Source organism: Periplaneta americana, chromosome 11 (assembly GCF_040183065.1).
Source record: "Periplaneta americana isolate PAMFEO1 chromosome 11, P.americana_PAMFEO1_priV1, whole genome shotgun sequence".
Taxonomy (NCBI): domain Eukaryota; kingdom Metazoa; phylum Arthropoda; class Insecta; order Blattodea; family Blattidae; genus Periplaneta; species Periplaneta americana.
In genome coordinates, this window is record NC_091127.1 from 26990926 (window position 1) to 27011503 (window position 20578).

General features: G+C 33.9%; 1 protein-coding gene across 16 annotated transcripts in view; it reads right to left on the reverse strand.

The window, feature by feature from the left end:
- The window catches only part of LOC138708889 (ensconsin-like), a 674766-nt gene that overhangs the window by 43816 nt on the left and 610372 nt on the right, over positions 1–20578 (reverse strand). For 14 of the 16 annotated variants that reach the window (XM_069839170.1, XM_069839172.1, XM_069839173.1 and 11 more), the window contains 4 exons: positions 8826–9032; positions 5127–5281; positions 1025–1427; positions 673–794 (listed from right to left, as the gene is read on the reverse strand). In XM_069839170.1, coding sequence (XP_069695271.1) covers positions 673–794; positions 1025–1427; positions 5127–5281; positions 8826–9032 — 887 coding nt within the window. The remainder of the gene's footprint in view (positions 1–672; positions 795–1024; positions 1428–5126; positions 5282–8825; positions 9033–20578) is intronic. The other 2 variants (XM_069839179.1, XM_069839186.1) reach the window with 1 other exon arrangement.

Here is a 20578-nt window from a genome sequence, read left to right on the forward strand (position 1 = left end):
TTTTGTCCATAGTGAGTATGAGGGTAGCTATAACTGAGAGTCTGACTCATTTTTGTCCATAGTGAGTATGAAAGTAGTAATAACTGAGAGGGTGACTCATTTTTGTCCATAGTGAGTATGAGGATAGCTACAACTGAGAGTCTGACTCATTTTTGTCCATAGTGAGTATGAGGGTAGCTATAACTGAGAGTCTGACTCATTTTTGTCCATAGTGAGTATGAAAGTAGCTATAACTGAGAGGGTGACTCATTTTTGTCCATAGTGAGTATGAGGATAGCTATAACTGAGAGTCTGACTCATTTTTGTCCATAGTGAGTATGAGGGTAGCTATAACTGAGAGGCTGACTCATTTTTGTCCATAGTGAGTATGAAGATAGCTATAACTGAGAGTCTGACTCATTTTTGTCCATAGTGAGTATGAGGGTAGCTATAACTGAGAGTCTGACTCATTTTTGTCCATAGTGAGTATGAGGGTAGCTATAACTGAGAGTCTGAATTATTTTTGTCCATAGTGAGTATGAAGGTAGCTATAACTGAGAGGGTGACTCATTTTTGTCCATAGTGAGTATGAAGGTAGCTATAAATTTTCAGAAAAAGAAGAAAAAGTTTTCTGGGTCCTTCCTTATCATTGCAGGACTCTATTCCTATGATCTTATCATCATTGCGACATACCAGTCTCTGTCTTTCTAGTTCAGCTTCTCTCTCAGCTTGCTCCCGTGCTAACCGTCTACGCTCGGCTAATGCAGCCTTGGCCTCCTCCTCTGTGGTGATTCGAATTTTTGCTATCATTGATGCTGCAAAACAAAAAGAAAGTAAAATTAAATTGTATGCATCATCGTCGTCGTCATCATCATCATCATCATCATCATCATCATCAACATCGTCGTCTTCCTCCTCCTCATCATCATCATCATCGGCTCCATTCCAATTTTTGTATGATGTTAAACTTCCAGAAATTAGTCTTTCTATTTATTAAAAAAAAAATTGGATGTAGTTTTCATATGGAATTATAAAACATGCTTACCCGTCATATCAACTTCCGGTTCTGGCTGTTCAGACTGTTCAGGCTCTTCTGGTGCTTCAGGTTTCGCTGGAGCACTATCCTGCACCACTGAAACTTCCACAGGTTTCTTTTCTTCAGTATCTGCTACTTCTACATCTTTTTGGACTACTTCTACCTCCATTGGTATATTCAATTCACTTGCTATTGGTCGAGTCTCCTCAACAGACTGCTTAATTTCTTCATCTTCCTGCTTGACAACTTCAATCACCTGTTCAGAGAATTGCTCGTCAGTCTTCTCAAATATTTCACTGGTCTGCTCTTTCACGTCTTCTTTGGATTCAATCTGGTCCTGCGGTAAAGATGGCGGTGCCTCTGATCCAGGAGACTGCAATGGAGTGGCCTTTGGAGTTACACGTGGGGAAGCCTGTGCAACAAAATATTTATTTTGAGCATCTTTTGATATACTTTATACTGTATATAGTAACTGATGCAAACTGAATTCTGTATACTTCTGCAAGTCTTAGCACTAATTAAATTGCTATAACAAACATTATTTTTTTTTTCCATTTCAATATGTTACTACCTATTAAAAAAATTACTATACAATATGTTTACTTCCTCATTACGTTAAATCTACTGATGCAAAAATCGATTTCAAGAATTTCACGCATATCGTCGGTTTACAAACAAAACACATTAAGTAAAAAATTATTATTTCTGAGAAAAAGATGTTTAAAAGTTCTTGACAAAATTGAATCCTCAAAATATTATTAGTAGCAAGTTGTTTCTCTTTATGTGTACTGGTATTTCATTTTTCAATTCTAAATTCATACATATACATTGCAGTATGTACTTACAATATATACCATAAAACGGGGTGACTTGATATGCTGGGGGGGGGGGGACTTGATATGTTTTGTAGGTTGATGTTTCGGAATGAAACAAAACGTATCAAGTCACTCCAATGTATCGAGTCACTTCGTTTTATACGCTGGAGGGTAACTTTTTATGTTTTATAGGTTGATGTTACGAAACGAAACATCAACCTACAACACGTATCAAGTCCTCCAGCGTATCAAGTCACCCTGTTTTACGGTATGCCTTTTCCTCAGAAGTAATATTTTTGATTTAATGTATTTTGCTTATAAACAGACGATATACACGTTTTCAATACCCCCGATATTGAAAAAGTGGTTTTAGGCGAGCTGTCCATTTGTTTGTGTACAACAATTCTCCTACACTATTGGGCAGACTTCACATACATAGACTATTTTTAAGTCAATTTATGCGAGAATTATACACATAACGTGAAATGACTTCAGTAAAAAATAAGGTAATTTAGTTAAAATAAAATATAATTTCCTTTGTGCATACTCTGATATTACGTAGAATGAACTGATAAATGAAGCAGTACAGATCACATTAAATGATTATGTAGAATTTAAACAATTATTATTTTCTACTCCTAGTTATGAATTCACTTCCAAGCACAAAGGGCCACACAAGATAGGTATGAGAAAGATCACTCTTTCTTAAAGGGTTAGTGATCATTAGATCTAACTCCCTTCTCCAGTTACATATGGCTGAATTCCCGCCGAATCAATTAGTTTTACATACGGATACCGTAAATTGGGGTAACTTAGCACCATTTTCTAGTTAAAAATTTTTTTTCAGTCTGTATGTAGTCTTTAAATGTCTAATTGAGATGGACATTCTAGGGGCATGCGGAAATGTATTTAGCCAGTCACATCTTCGAAAATAAATGTCTTTTGAAATTTATAATCTGCCAAAAATTGGTGCAAAGTTACCCATAGTTGGGGGTTACTTTGCACCGCCAGAGTTTTAACAGAAGTGGTGGAAAGTTTGCCACTGCTGGTGTCACATTGCACCATACAGGTGTTAAAAAATGAAATATACTGTATCAGGAACAGAAAAGATGGAAACACAGATTCAAAAACTGCTATAAATAGTAACATGGACAAAACTTTTTTGAAAAAACTACACAAAATTTCAATATAAGTCGTCACATTCTTTTAAAATCTTGTTTCAACAGCACGTGAATAACTGTAAAATATCATACAGTATTATTTTGTGTCAAGTTCTGGAATGGAATAAAAGCAAGCCCTTTCTTGATACTTTCTTGGGTGGATTTAGTCTCCCAATTACATCCTCCCATTCATATTCCATAATATCCTCCCTTTCAGGTCATTTGCATTTGTATTCTTCTCAGCATTTTCCTTTCGTACGAGGGGGATCCAGGAAATAACGACCGTTCGCGCATACCCGCCGTGCAGCTGACTCCCCTTCCTTGTTTGAAGGTCAACTGGCTTCCTTAACATGTGTTCTCATAATGTTGTGAGTACTGGTTGCAACAAGTCGCCATTGTGCATTTTGTGTTACTTCAAAATGAACGACGTGATTGATAAACCCGGCAACTGTGAGGTGAGGAGTGTGATTCGATTTTTGAATGCCCGACATTTGAAACCTGCAGAAATTTACCGGCAATTGAAACAAGTGTATGGTGATACTGTAATGAATGAAAGAAATGTGAGAAAATGGTGCGAAATGTTCAACAATGGGCGAACAAATATCCACGATGAAACTCGACCCGGACGCCCATCACTCATCACAGAAGACCTGAAGACTAAAGTGAATGACAGAATCTTGCAAGACAGGTGCACATCACTCGACGAATTGCATATTGCCTTTCCTGACATTTCTCGTTCTTTGCTTGGTGAAATTGTGTCGCAACATCTTGGCTATCACAAAATCTGTGCCCGCCCGCACACTGCTGCTTCAACTCGAGAATTGCTGGATCAATTCGGTTGGGAAATCTTTGATCATCCACCCTATAGTCCAGACCTTGCTCCTAGCGATTTTCACCTTTTCATTAAGCTGAAAGACTTTCTGGGTGGTACGCGTTTTGGAAGTGATGAAGAGTTGAAAAAGACAGTGAACACCTGGCTTAATGAACTGGCGGTAGAGGAGTATAACACGGGAATTCTAAAGCTAGTGAACAGATACGACAAATGTTTAAATGTAGGTGGTGATTATGTAGAGAAGTAAAGGAAGGTTCAGTTATGTAACAGACTTTGTTTTTTCAAATAAATATTTTTTTTTTTTTAATTATCACAACAAAACGGTCGTTATTTCCTGGATCCCCCTCGTATATTTACAGACTGTTACCAAGTTTGGCAGTGAGAGACCATGTACGACTTTAATATGTAATAAGAAGAAAAACAAATTAAAGTAATTTAGCTGTAATACAAAGTGTGAATTATAGTAAGCGTTTTTAAACTTCATGGAAGGCCCTCAAATCAAAATAATGCAATTAAAATTTAAAAAAATCTCGTTTGTGCTATTGTGCAAAGTAATCCCAATTTAGCCTCAAATTCACCTTGATTAGAAAATTATTCTGTAACACTATTTGCCGACAAAAAGCTGCACAAACGAAACTAGAAAGTCTAAATGGATGAATAAGGAACAGATACACGTATAACTTATCTTGAGATTGTGCACACCATCTGTGGTGAAAGATAATTAATTTGATCTATATTTCAATCAAATTACGCACACGTTCTGTTGTTAAGGTATAGAAATACCATAAACAAATTCTGTGACCACGAACAGTGGAAAAATTCTCTACACATATACTATCTATTGGTGAAAGTGATGAATAGATAAATTTGGTTCACGTAAACACCCCTAGACCTATGTAAAAAGTTTTTCATAGATGATGCAAAGTTACCCCATGTTACAGTAGCAATTTTACACGAATATGTGCAAAATTACATACACGTAAACTACTTAAACTAAACAATTTATTACAGAAGCCACATATCTTACTTTTTTGAGATCATAAATTATATCTTTTGTATGCTATCCAGAAAACGAAAGTTTATCTTCGTATTTGGGTATATAATAAATTGTTTAATTTGTGTGTCTTTTGAAAAATAGTCCAAGAAAATGAAATATAAATGATGACATCATTCATAACATGATAAAAGAGCTGTACTGTTGTGAAACTTGCAAAATATACAGTAAGAAAATATCTTTTTTCCTCATTATATGCAGTTTAAGATGATGTAAGTACTATAAAACACTTCAATTTTGCAGGACATACCTTTGCCGATTTCATTACTTTATCAGTTGCCTTCTTGATTGGAGTTTCAGACTTAGATTTCTTGGCAGCATGAACTTTGGGAAGTGGAGGCTTGGTGCTTTCACGTTCTACACTAGAGCTCTGTGTTTTTGAAGTTCGGATATCCCCAGCAATACCTAAAAGATGTTAAGTCATTATATATAATAAAAGTTAAACACTTATACCACCACGAACTAGACTCAAGAAATGTTATGTCGCCATTAAAAATGGAATAAGTTCACGCTCTTTAAGATTCATTTTTTGGTAATGTAAATCGAATTTCTCGTTTTTGGCAGAAAAAGTTATATGTTCATGTGAACGTTATAGATTAGATCAGAATTTTAATTCTTACTTGGTAGAAACATATTTAAGTAATTTCTAATATTTTATAACCTTATTTTTTATTTATTTATTTACTTATTACTGTCATTTAATGTGTTACATTTCTATAATGACTTTAAACAATATGTGTAAAACTGAATAATATGCGAAGTTACTGAAAAGTATTTCATCATTTAAGAGTCTGATTTTACAGTACTTACAAAAATTACCATTGCAATATAATGAAATTAGGAACAATTATAAACAATATATAAACTAAATTGGTTACTAATACCTCGATCAAATTAGTAGGGCTATGGCAGCTTACTTAATTAAAAATATTATATGTTACACAGAATTTTCAATGGAGTAATGCTGTAGACCTGAACTTATAGGATAAAAATCAAGACTTTTCGTAAAATGAAAGATTATAAACAATCCAGATATTTTGAAAACCTGACCATTGTTTTGCAACAATGAGTTTGCTTCACTAATACATCAGCACGATTACATTCAAAATTTAACAAAATCCAAAGATTGCATGCATTATAGTATTGTCTGGAATGACATCAAATATGTCTTAATACTGGTCTTGCTGAAAATTGCAGTTGTAATATGTAAACTGGGTAAATTTAATAGATCTACCATACTATTAAATTATAAAACAAAATTACATTTTCTCATCATATCTTGTCAGTCACAACAATTAACGCTTTATATTCCCATTGCAAAAAAGTTAACAAATAAATAGATTCAAGTATTCTTATACAAAAATTCTTGTGAACAAGTTACAAACTTTCCACCAAGTTAATTGGTGTGTGTCATTATATATTTAAATTTTAATTAACTAATCAAAACAAAAATATTATGCAATCGTAAATGATCAGTTACACAGTACAGTATGTATTCCTATTACAGGATCTGCTTTAATATTACATCATGACAACTGAGCATTCCGTGAAGCTGCAGCCCTTTAAGGGTCCAGACCAACCAGCCGGCTGGTGTCCTCACGCCACATGCCAAAGCAGAAGTGTATGATCGTCCAACCGGAATGGAGGTATTGTGTGATTAGCACTATGATTCCCCCAGCTGTTAGCAGGCTTTCGTAACTGGATTTTGCTACCCATTGTAGCTCTCCAAGTGCATCACGATGCTGGGTTGGCACCGGTCCCATACACTGGCAGAAATTTCATGAGAAAATTTCTTCTGTAATGCAGATGCCTTAGACGATGATGCCATGGCACGGGACACAATTGAGCATATAAATAAAAATTGTTATACTGGCTTACAGATATAACTAAAACAAAATGATTTTTTCTTATAGAAAGGCATAATATTCGTATGGTATTTAAAAGATATAGTTCATGTGAACATACTTTTAAATACTTCACACCCTCACAGTCAACCACAACCAAAACTACTGTGGAACATTCAGGTATTTTGTAGGTATAAGGACTCTCCCATGCATTCTACATATTTTGTAATGCAGATCATCCAATAGGAATACTAACTGTACCACTTATGTCATAATCATACAGGGAGTTCAAGACATCTGACTTAGCAGCAAGAAAGCTTACAGCAGACACCTCCTGATAGTAACAGCTGATACTCAAAAAATGTACAATTACTTCAGTATTGACTTTCTTGAAAGGACAGGACTAATTTACTATGAAAAACAATTATTTTAAATAGAGACAGACTAATTGCTTTGGTAGCAATAAAATAAATGTTTTCTTGACAATAGCTTAGGCATCTATGACGATAATAAAATATGACGTGAGTAAACTGTTTTTTACATTCAGGCAAACACCACTGGATGGCTGCCACGGTAACAACATGTTAATAACAGAATTAGTAATCAATAGGGCTCGTAAGTTGATGAAATATCATTTTTTTTTTTTTTTTTGCTGAGACATCACAGACAATGTAGGATGCAATACAAACTCGATTCATTTCAACACGAACTAACATAGCTTTTTTTTTTTTAGACAATGTTCTACTTTTTGTTGCATTTTTGCCGTTTTCTGCTTATGAACGGACATTTTAGACCACCTCTGTGGTGTAGGGGTCAGCATGCTGGTATCTTACGCAGAGGGCCCGGAGTTCGATTCACGGTCAGGTTGAATTTCCTGGTTGAGGTTTTTTCAGGGTTTTCCCTCAACCATAAGGCAAATGCCAGGAAATTCAGGCCACAACATCCCTGAACATCACCGGCCTCATTCATCACCGAAATCATATTCATAACAAATCAGTAATACATATACAGTCGCCATCTAGTTCACAACAATAGAACCAGTCTCAACAATAGTACACAGGCCTTCGGATTTCACCTAAAAGATTAACTCGCGATATGACCAGAGATGTTAAAGGGTGTATAAATAACAGCGAGAGAGAGAGAAAGAGAGAGAGAACCGACATTTCTTACGGTACAGCCGTATCTATATTTGAGAACTTACTGAAGATTGAATAATTTCGAGGGAAAAATTGTTCCGGGGCCGGACATCGAACCCGGGACCTTTGGTTCAACGTACCAACGCTCTACCAACTGAGCTACCCGGGAACTCTACCCGACACTGATCCAATTTTTTCCCTCTATGTCCACAGACCTCAAAGTGGGCTGACAACCATCAAGCAACGAACTTCGAGTGCACACTTAAATTGTGGCTTTCTGTTAAAGAACAGTGGCGTGTATTATGCCCGGGTAGCTCAGTTGGTAGAGCGTTGGTACGTTAAACCAAAGGTCCTGAGTTCGATGCCCGGCCCCGGAACAATTTTTCTCTCGAAATTATTCAAATCAATTTTACAGGGAGTTATACCTGAAATATTGATTTACTGAAGATTGCTTACGCAATTTGATTGCGTCTTATAAGAACTTTCCTTGACTCCTGATCATGTGTTACGTGCTTCCCCCATTCATCGCAACAGAACAAATACTGCAGCTGCAGTGCCCGCAGTCAGCATATTGTCTCACAAAAGTAGAGACGTAAAAATGCCAAAAGTAAAACAAATCAGTAGTGACTGAATTTGGTGATAATGTATTTTCCACAGATGGAAGTATATTATTATTTTGTTTGTATTTTAATATTAAAATTATGGTAATTTATCTTAATTTTAATATCATATTTTCATAAATTTAAGGTAATTTTATAGGTCATTTTTCTGTGATTTTTAGGTCATCAATTTTCGAGCTCTAGTAATCACACGCATACCTTCCTTTTCAATTGTCAATACTGCGGTAATGTCAACTCTACTATATTTACAAGGAATGTTTCATTTTAACATGCTGGAAAGGAAATGAAACAATAAGAATGAGAGAGAGAGAGGTAAGAGCAAAGTACAGTAACAAGCAGAGAGCCTCACTATGTCTGTGCGAGGTGCGAGTTGCCTGGCTTTCAGACTCGTGCGTCACACCCGTCACCGCGATGCTGATGGGGCGAGGCCTGCGGGATGCAGTGGCAGGGCGAGCGCGCAGACTCACCCCCGAGTTGACACTGTTCATGCTCTGCTGACTGAGTGCACTGAGAGGTCGCGAAGGAGGCGACGGTGTGACCTCACCCGAGCGCAGCCCTAAGCCAAGGATCATGATAACTCAGCAACAAGCAAGGGACGTATGTACACACGTCAAGCTCGGATCGGACTGTTACAACTGCCTCGTGACAAAGTGTGAATTGTCTCCAGTGTTATGTAACTGACTGCTGGTGTCATTTTTAGAGGAAGGTTGATTGAAATGTTACATACAAGTAATGTAATTAATTTCAGGGGGTTATTCTTTAAGATATTTGAAACAAAATAGTACATTATGCAACGAGCCTATAATGATAGTAATTAAGACGCGAGTATGTTTGTTTATGAAACGAGCGCAAGCGAGTTTCATAATTTTCATACGAGCATCTTAATTACCATTATAGGTAAGTTTCATACGACTTTTTATGCTCGACCATATTTCTAACTTGAAATTATTCAGAAGTATTCATTTTATTCGTATCTAACTGAAGAATGGAAGTGACTTTGTGCATCGCTCGTAAATTGTGAGATGTGCGCAGACGCGAAAGTATTGATTTTTTCCGAGAAACAATAATGTCATTGACCTTGTTATAATCTACAGAATAACATGAACTAATTTTGATATAACCTGGAAATTGATTTAGAATTGAAAAACGAGATGACAAATTGAATTTATTTCAATATTATTTACAATTAACGCTAATTATTATAGTAACAGAACATAACCTTCTGCGACAGTATTGGATTTGCAGCCTCTGTGATGTTTCCCTCGTTGTCTTTCGATTGCATATCCGAGAATAATCGAAAACCTGAACTTTAATGAATAGGTGTACTTTAATGACATGCATTAAAGGACTGCTACCAGGTGTATAATTACTACATTTCGGCATGGTCGAGCATAAAAAGTTTAATACAATTTTGGTCGTTTTTTCTTCCTTTTCGAGGTAAAAAATGTTTTATATGAAATATTTCATAGCGTGTTTTGAGGAAGTCATTGATAGAATTCCCATTATCCTCAGTCAATTTAAGGGGTTAGGTACAGCTTACAGCAGTAAAATTTTGGAAATATTCAACATTTTTTCGTCCATTACTGTATCTTGTACAGTAATGAAAATTAGTATGTGTAAAACTCTGTCCTTCTGCTATATGAAAAAAAATATTTTTATGATTTAAAAAATTATTTACATTTTTTTTTTAAATTCAGTTCACTGTGCAATGATGAAGTGTTTCTCACATAACTCAAAAACTATCCAACATTCTGTGATAAAATTTGTTGTGTGTATTTATGCATGTCATATCTATAATATGACGCAAGATCACTTTTCTATCTTTGGTAGATTGTCTAATAAAAAATAAATTCATTTAAAAATGGTCAAATATCAGTATTTTCTTCTAATACAAAATAAAATAAAACATTATTTATTAAGGAATGTAGTTGAAAGAGGATGATACTGTAAACATGAGTTTCGGCAGTAAAATAAAAGAGAGAGGAACATGAAAATTTAACAAGTTTATATATATATATATAAAGGTAAAGGTATCCCCGTAACATGCCATGAAGGCACTTGGGGGGCATGGAGGTAGAGCCCCATGCTTTCCATGACCTCGGCACTAGAATGAGGTGGTGTGGTCGGCACCACGCTCTGACTGCCTTTCACCCCCGGGAAAGACCCGGTACTCAATTTTATAGAAGGCTGAGTGAACCTTGGGGCCGTTCTGAAAGTTTGGCAACGAGAAAAAATCCTGTCACCACCTGGGATCGAACCCCGGACCTTTCAGTCCGTAGCCAGCTGCTCTACCAACTGAGCTACCCGGCCGCCATATATATATATATATATATATATATATGCCTATATATAAAAATATATATTTTCTTTAAATCTTAAAAATATTTTTCATATAGCAGAAGGACAGTATTTTATGCATACAAATTTTCATTATTGTACAAGATACAGTAATGGAGGAAAAAATGTTGAATATTTCCAAAAATTTTACTGCTGTAAGCTGTACTTAACCCCTTAAAAGAGCAGTGCATTATAATAATAAATTATGAAAAAAAATTTAGTTTTGTCTTTTAAATGTGCAGAAATTTGATCCGAACATATGTAACATTGTAAAATTTCTTTGCAGAATGAAGTCATATTTGTTCCGATCAAATTTCTGCATATTTAAAGGACAAAACTAAAATTCTTTCAATCATTTATTATCATAATACACTGCTTTCTTAAATTAACTAAGCATATTGGGAATTCAATCAATGGCTTTCCCAAAACACACAATGAAATGTTTCATACAAAATAATTTGTACCTCGAAAAGTAAGCAAAAACGAGCAAAATTGTGTTAAAACTTTTTGTTTGAAAGATTTCAAAGAATAACCCCCTGAAATTAGTGACATTACTTACGATTCACTCTGTATTCAGAAAAACTTAATGCTCTTCAGCTACAAACTGTAGTTTTCTTATTACAGCTAAAATGCAATACACACGATTTCATTAACGAAATTATAAGCTCGATTATACACGATCTCATTAATGCAGCTAGAAATTCAACTATACATGATCTCATTAATATGACAGAAATCGATTAAATATATCAGTTCCACTACGAACTTATTAACAAAACCAAGAGATTGATCCTACACGACCTCATTAGTAAATCTCACAGTTCAACTACATATAATCTCATTAACAAAATATAAACCTAACTCTTACATGATCTCATTAACAAACTTCGACACCTGAACTACACTTCATCATGTTAAAAACAACTTAATACTCGTTACTAAAAAAACTTTAAGTCGACTATGTATTATCTCTAAAAAATTTCAAGATCAACAGAATATGATCCATTAAGAAAGCCAGAGCTCGGTTACAAATTTAATTATCTCGTACCTCGTATCCAGGCTTGAAGCTGAACTATAAAGATCAAATTAACAAAACTTACAACTTTCATTTAAAAAGACTTAAGTCATTTTTGTACAAATAAAAATATTCTATTGAGGAACATTGCGTAGCTACTTTATGAGGAGAAATGCATATATTACTCCATAACTTTTTGGATTAATATTTTCGAAACAATTTTATACTCAATGTATGCATTGCTCTGACACACTATTCTTTCACTGAAGATGAAAATTGCAAATCGTTCTAAAACCTGGTAAACAATTCTCTCTTTGGCACAAAGCAGATACTCAAATCTTGTAACAATCTAATCTTGATGAAAGCTTGAATTGATAGTGGTTCAGATTCTTCTGCAGAAAGATAGAAAGTTCAGAAATGCTACTTCTGGTAAGGGAAAATAAGCATATTGTCAAAATACAATATCTGGCAACAGCACCATCTTGATATACAAAGTAATGTAACATCTATAGGAATGAAATCAGGTATAAATATAAATAAATTAAATTTACACTTCTACTTTGTCCATATCCCACTACCAAAGTTTTCCCTTTGTCCTGTATCAATCTGAAAATAAAATTTCAATATACACAACGTGAGACTACAATCAGGGAAGGGACAGTAACATCAGTGCTTCCCAAATTCGGGTCTGCAAACTTCCTGTATGTTACAACACAATTTGGTAATATGTGTTTAAATATTTTCCAACTGCTAGACACGCATATAACAGAGTACTTTGAATACAAGAACGACTGTTGCTACAGTAATTAACACAAACATGAAATATGCAAACCAAATAAATTTGGGAAACACTTATCTACACTACTTCATTTTCAAATCTTGCAAACTGAAAATGCAAGGGTTCTGAGTAACCACATACTGTGAGGATATGAATAACAGAAAATTAATAATGCAGAGAAGTTGTATAATTATTATTTGAATGACATAAATCCCAAATCTTGATGTTAAGTTAAAGATAAAGACATTTTATGAGAAAGAAGTACGATTATGTTGTTAACATTATTTAAAAATTCCACCTGATCTATCATAAAGATATCTGTTATTTAATACCAAATGTAATTCAAAACCAGAAGGGCAGAAGGTAAATTATAAGTTTATATAAACCTATATGTACTGTTCTGTAAATAGCAAAATCATAGACGCAAAAATTAAATTTTAATTTTTTTTTTTTAAGAGATTGTATTACCTCGACCTAAATAAGTTCTTTTTATGTAACATAATATTTGTTTTTCCTTTTACGTAATTACAATAATTTTTCAGAAGAAAAAATACTAATATATCTTGTGCATAGTTTGCACTAGTTCCAATGAATTTCCAACCTTCTTCACAAAAGTATATGGATCACTTAAAAACAATCAAGAAAGACCAATAAAGGCCACAGGAAGTCATGAAGTTAGAGTAGTGGAATCCTCTCCCACCACCACCATCCTGCCAAGAGCCATATCATGCAAATCTTCTTTTCTCTTGCAACATTCTTCTTTTTGAAGAATTCCCAGCATGGTTCTCTTGCCATTCAGTTAATTTTCAGACAGTAAATAAATTGAAATAAACATTAAGGAAGGACTTTCCTGTATTTACATCTAAAGATTATGTTAATCATTTCATAAATTATTTGGTTTTCATATGCAGCTCGAACACTACGAAAGGTGTATTACAAAATAAAATACCGTACTCCTTTTTTAGGAAAGAATATTCATACCTGGACGCAACAATTCAATATGATAGCATACAAATTGACTAAAACACTACAAAGTAATAATTAATTACATTTAAAATGTTTTAATTCAATAATTAATTTCGTATTACTTCTTCCCCCCCCCCCCAAGAATGATACAACAGGCTTTTTTTTTTTCCAAGAATGATATGACAGGCAAGTTCTATAGGAAATAAACTATAAACTTTAATTTGTTCAAAGCACAACAAAATGTAACTGGATGAAGCAACTTTTAGTAGTCTTTCGTACAATTAAGAGAAAATGACAAAACAAAGGTAAGATAATTAAAAATTAATGCATATGTAATTAATGGTATGTACCTTTTGTCATTCACCCATATAAAGCAAGATCAATTTACTAACACAGTCACTGCCCAGGGTATATCACAGAAGACTGATGATAAGAGAAGACAAAAGAGATTTGTTGGGATGACACAAGGAAACCAGAGCTCTGTGAGAAAATCCCTGTGTTACTTGGACTATGGACTTGTCCGACGTATGTTATAAATCAAGGTATGTCAAGGATTGAACCCAGCCCACAGGATTATGGGTCCAGGACTATAGGTACTGGACTGCCATAGTGGCACATTTAAATATTTGGTAATACTATTTGAAAATAAAAATGAGAACAAGAAACAAATTACGCTAATTCCGGGATTTTCAAATGATGTTTATAAACATCATAACAGTGAATCATTGCTGAGAACATTGAAATGTTAAATGCTATGTTTTACTTCAGCATCACTGGATGTGCCGGAATTTTGTTCCGCAGGAGTTCTTTTACATGACAGTAAATCTACTGACATGAGCCTATCGCATTTAAGCACACTTAAATGCCATCGACCTGGGCCGGGATCGAACCCGCAACCTTGGGCATAGAAGGCCAGCGCTAAACCAACTCGCCAACCAGGTTGACGAGAACACTGAATTTTCAACCAGATATATCACATCTCCTCAATACAACATACGTTAAAGAGAATGTTTAAAAATCAGGTGACGAAATCAAAATAACAAAAAGCGAAGCTTGCAAAATGAATGATGAAACGAAGCAAACAGCAATGAAAACAAAGCTTACAAGCAGACAAATAAGATAAAAAAATTACATAACTTCATATTTGTGACAATAATGTGACACTGAAGCGTGGACATTGTGGACAATGATCTTTGGGAATGGCGCTTATAATATTATATAGTGTGATTCTTACAGTTGTCCCAATAGTTCCTGCATGCTGGTTCCTGGCAAACAACAGCATAAGAATCGAAAATATACCATGCATTGGCATGGAGAAAAAAAACCCTAACTAGTACACAATCCACACACATGGAACAAAGAAAAAGAACAGCCATTGTTAATAAATGGAATTACAAATTTAATCTGACTTACCACATTACAGCAGGTGCTTAAAATGTTAATCAGGAAGCAACACTAATTGAGGGGTTATAACACCACTGTCTACTGATTGAAGAAACCAACTGCAATAAGTGAATCAGGCAGCAGGAGCTCCAGGACTTTGCACTTCACTCGTTTTGTAAGGTCTAAATTTTAGTTTCTTGGTTGCTTTCTGATCAGAAGAGTAAGAAATGTCGGCTTGCTGTGCAAGCTTTCATAAGTATTTTCTGGGAGATTACCAGACACCTTCACGAACATCCTGAAGCTTTTTATACTTAACACTGTGGGATTTTTCGACCTTTTTCTTCAGCACTGAAGAATTCTGAATTTATTTGCTAGTATATGAATCCTGGAACACATTGGAACTCAATCTCCAGGAAACTGTTCACGAAACTTTCTTCTAACTCTTTCTGCAGATTTTCAATCTCCAGAAAACTGTTCACGAAACTTTCTTTTAACTCTTTCTGCAGATTTTCAATCTCCAGAAAACTGTTCACGGAACTTTCTTCTAACTCTTCCTGCAGATTTTCAATCTCCAGAAAACTGTTCACGAAACTTTCTTCTAACTCTTTCTGCAGATTTTCAATCTCCAGAAAACTGTTCACGAAACTTTCTTCTAACTCTTTCTGCAGATTTTCAATCTCCAGAAAACTGTTCACGAAACTTTCTTCTAACTCTTTCTGCAGATTTTCAATCTCCAGAAAACTGTTCACGAAACTTTCTTCTAACTCTTTCTGCAGATTTTCAATCTCCAGGAAACTGTTCACGAAACTTTCTTCTAACTCTTTCTGCAGATTTTCAATCTCCAGGAAACTGTTCACGAAACTTTCTTCTAACTCTTTCTGCAGATTTGTACTTCATAAACTTGTAATACTCGAAAATATGCACTTCAGTAGTTAAACCAAAAGTCATTATTCACAACATGAATATATGGACTTATAAAAACACGTTACGAAAAATGAACGTACACTGATAAGCCAAGGACAGCTTATTTGCGAAGACAGACGCTCCTAAAATATCAAAATAATAAATACCAGTACTCTCTAGCAATAAACCATCAGTCACCTACTGAAAGCCTCAACCAACAACCATGTCCATTAGAATTTCAGTTGGTAGAGCACAAATAGCACGAAATTGGAGAGCACATAATTGGTGTTTTAAACCCTCAATTAGTGTTATTTTCTGATGAACATTTCTAGCACCTGCTATAATGTGATAAGTCAGTTTAATTTCTTAACTCCGTTTATTAATAATAACTGTTCTTTTGTTCCGTGCATGCACAATGTATAGTTGGAGCTTTTTTCCTCTATGCAAGTGCATGTTATTATCTTGGCTCTTACATTATCACTTGTCAGGAGTCACAAGCAGGAACTATGTGGAATCCATAAGAATCGCACTGTATTAATCAGATTATGATATTTTATGAAGACATGACGTGCCTATCACCTATTAATTACTTAACAAACTGGAATATTTACGGATTGTAAACTCATTTAACTTGTTTGACACTGTTATACAAATTAAAAAAACATATGAAAATATAATTTTGAAAAGTAACATTTATTGTAATTATGTCTTTAATTTTTTAATTTAGGAATAATTCTTGCTTAAAGAGATAGCGCAAATATTAAGTTGAATAGGCAAGACAAGACAAAACAGCAATATAACATTTTCTTATTTTTGTAATGGATGATAAAAATGTTTCCAATAAAATGTTGATCTTTTTTCTTTTTTCAAAATCATAATAGCTTCTCTACGGTCTGTATAATGAGAAAAAACACAATGGAAACTTTATCCCAAGACTTGTATTAAAATTTTGGTATTATACACCTTTCTGTTATTAAAAAGTCGAAGCTTTTATTTAAACTTCTGTAAAAATATAAAACGAAATAATATATATAGAACAAATTAAGTTTATAAATTTACTTCAAGTCCTTACTCAATGTTATTTCCGTTTAAAGTGCACAGTTTTAGATGAGTTACCTGACATTAAGAGTAAAAAGATTGTGCTTTCACCTTACCACCATCACCGGTTTTGGTAACTAGGTAAATACTGAAAAGGTACTTACATTTGACGATGCTGAAGATGGTAGTGACCGTGCCATGCATCCCATTAGCTAATAAAGAAAGTGGACATCTAACAAAGCAGTAGTGCCAATGTGATTACAGAAGATTCGCAACAATTATATTAAACATACAGAGGACACAAGCTCTCTAAATTATCCATCCAACTATTACAAGCAAGCTTTCCCACTAAGAAAACAGTGTGGCGTCATGCATATCATTCAATACCATGCAACATTCCATGTCTTTCATAAGATCGCAGGGTTATTTCTAGTAGAAAAATGGGAAGTAAAATGTTACCATTAAATTTGTTATTGTTAATGTATGATCAATTGCAATTTTGTTGTTAGTTAACTGTCCGAAGACAGATTTGAACCTCATAAGTGACACCAAAAACGTATCACTCATGAGACAACTAAGCCAGGAGATACTGAGGTAAGGTGGCCAGTTTCTTTCCCCCTCCATTGCATACATCACTGACTAGTAACATATTACTAATCAGACTTAAGATGTATACAAACAATTCTTATTCCTCTGACACATACTGTCAAGTGAGATGTACTGCCTGATAATAGACAATTGCAATTATGTTAACATATTAGAGTGAAAGTTTATGTTAGTGTATTTAATGACACTAAAGTTTCTCTCTTCTTAACTTTTACAATAAACTGTCTAGCTTTTATTAATCAGGTAGGGCCATATTCATAGACATTCTTAGCGCGGGCTTCCGCTGGATGATCAGCGAATTAATGTTTTTCGTATTCATAAACCAGTGTTAGTGATATGATATGATATGAATCCTGTACAAGTTATCACTCGATAGCCGGGGCTAGTTTAGCATGCTCGTAGCGCGGGCTAGCGAAATGTCTATGTTAATCTTTTAGTACCTTGATTTTTATTGTATTTGTAAATTTAATATTAATTATAATTATATTCTTAATATTGTAGTTGTAATCCACTGGTAGAGGGGAAGAGAAGACCTGATGGCCTTATCTCTACCACGTTAAATAAAATAAATAAATAAAGTTTCTTGCAAACTAAAAAATTTGTCGGGTCTGTAAATCAACCAAAATACAGGATGATTCACGAGGATTTACCGCCACTAATGAAACGTATTTCCGAAGACATTCTGAGCAAAAAATGTCATATAAACATGTGTCCTAATCTCAATATTTTCAGAATTACACTAATTTGAAATTGTCGGTAAAATACCTTTTTTCTTTAGTTTTAAGGGTAAAAAGAACATTACAAATTAAGAATGAACTATTCAAAAGTGTCATTTCTTTAATTGGCTAGTGTTCTGAAGCTAAAAATGTGTTGTTAATTTCTTTCTACAGATTTTGTTTTTCAATTTTTAACTAAAATTTACATCAGTCTTATGCACTTATCACAAAAATTGTTACAAATCATACGACTTTAGGAACTTAATTTTTTACAGTTTAATTATGCATCCTAATGTACAGTCTTAAAGAATTTACAAGAGTGGCGTGATTTGTAACAATTTTTGTGATAAATGCGTAAGAAAATGTAATTTTGTAATTAAAAATCGAAAAAAGAAAAAAAATTCTGTACAAAGCGACTATGGAATTCACAACACATTTTTAGCTTCAGAATATTGGCTAATTAAAGAAATTATACTCCTGAATAAGTCATTCTTTATCTGTAATATTATTTTACCCTTAAAACTCAAGAATAATGGTATTTTACAAACAACTTCAAATTAATGTAATTCTGAAAATATTGAGATTAGGACAAATGTTTATATGACATTTTTTTGTTCAGAATGTCTTCGGAAATAAGCTCCATAAGGAACGGTAAATCCTCGTGAATCATCCTGTATATTATTTTAATTGCAAAGACTAGCATAGACCAGTGATTGTTGATTCCATTGTTATGAATGAATTTGGAGATTTATAGGCTTTTTTATTTGAGACGAAATTGTTATCATTACGAAAAAGTGCATATTGATGATTTCAAGAATTCTATTTTACACAGATGGGCTGTCAAACAATACTGATACAAGGATATCACACTTTTCTATAAAGTTCTGGTATCAGACTGGAGTTACTAAATAGTTTAAAGCAGGATTTGACTATACTCATCATCATCATCATCATCATCATCATCATCATCATCATCATCATCATCGTGAAAGTAATTGAAAAAGTGACAGGTTAATGTGAATGCGAACCTGTAGCTCATACAAGACGCATACATGCAAATCCAAACCATAATCATGTGAATGTTAGTGAAGCAACTTCTACATACAAATGATCTCTCTCTTGCATATAAATTCGTGTGCAGTGAAAATTAAAAGCAGAGCATATGAATTATAAAGGATTTAGACAGATAGATTTATAAGCTCGTCTATCTGCATTTTTAATTTATATATTGCTGGAAACTGTTTTGAAAAAAGAAGGAAATTCGGTCAATGAATGTCTACGAACATAATAATATCTGATTGAGTCATATATTCAAAACACTATGTGATTGAATACTTTCATTATAAAATCAGTATTGTGCAAGTACTTGAAAATTTATTATTTTGGATGGAATGGTTGTATTGTTTTTAGAATTTGACAATACTGGTACCAGTAATTTACATAAAGTGTCTATAATCTTAGGCTGTTACATATTCTTGTATCTTCCATTAATACTATGTAATAAAAAATGTAAAGAGCAATAAGATATCATAAAACTATATTTTACTAGTACTTCCAACAAGATAATATGGAAATGCAACGCATACTACATATTCTTTTTCCTATATAATTCATAAGCATATACATTTATTTTGTTCAGCAAAAACGTAATTATATTTTATGGCTCTCATTTATGTATGTATGTTTAGTCAACAGCCCGAAGAATGGTTGCAAATAAGCCAGGGGATAATGGGGTAGGGTGGCCCGTTCCTTTCCACCTTCATTGCATACATCACTGACTAGTAATGTACCGGTACTAATCAGACTTAAGGTGGCCCTGATATAACAACTTAAAATCATGTTTTTTAAAGAACTGTTACGAGAGAAAATTTACTCAAAAATAAGAAATTTGTTTTACAGTAAAATCCCTCGTAACCGGCAATACCAAAACAACGACATTTTTAGCTGGGCAAAAAAAAAAAAAAAGTTTAAATCTGCCAGATTGACAGTCTGGCCTGGCAATTTTGCCACATTAGGAAGTTCGCACGAACTTTCATTTTCAGTGAATATTCGAACCTAAAATTGGTGTATTATTTGTGTTTTAATAAAGTAAATTCACACAGATTTTATATTTATTTAGTTATGTTCGGGCCATCAGTGTTGCCACATTAAGAAGTTCGCACGAACTTTCGTTTCCAGTGAATATCCTAACCTAAAATTAATGTATTATTTGTGTTGTCTGATGTGTTTTAATAAGAAAAATTTACCCAGTTTTTATGTTTATTCAGTTAAGAGCAAATGATAAAGAAATAAGCTTCATATGGCTGCAGTTTCAACATTTGGCACCATGAAATATGAACTTTTTTGTATATACCGGTATT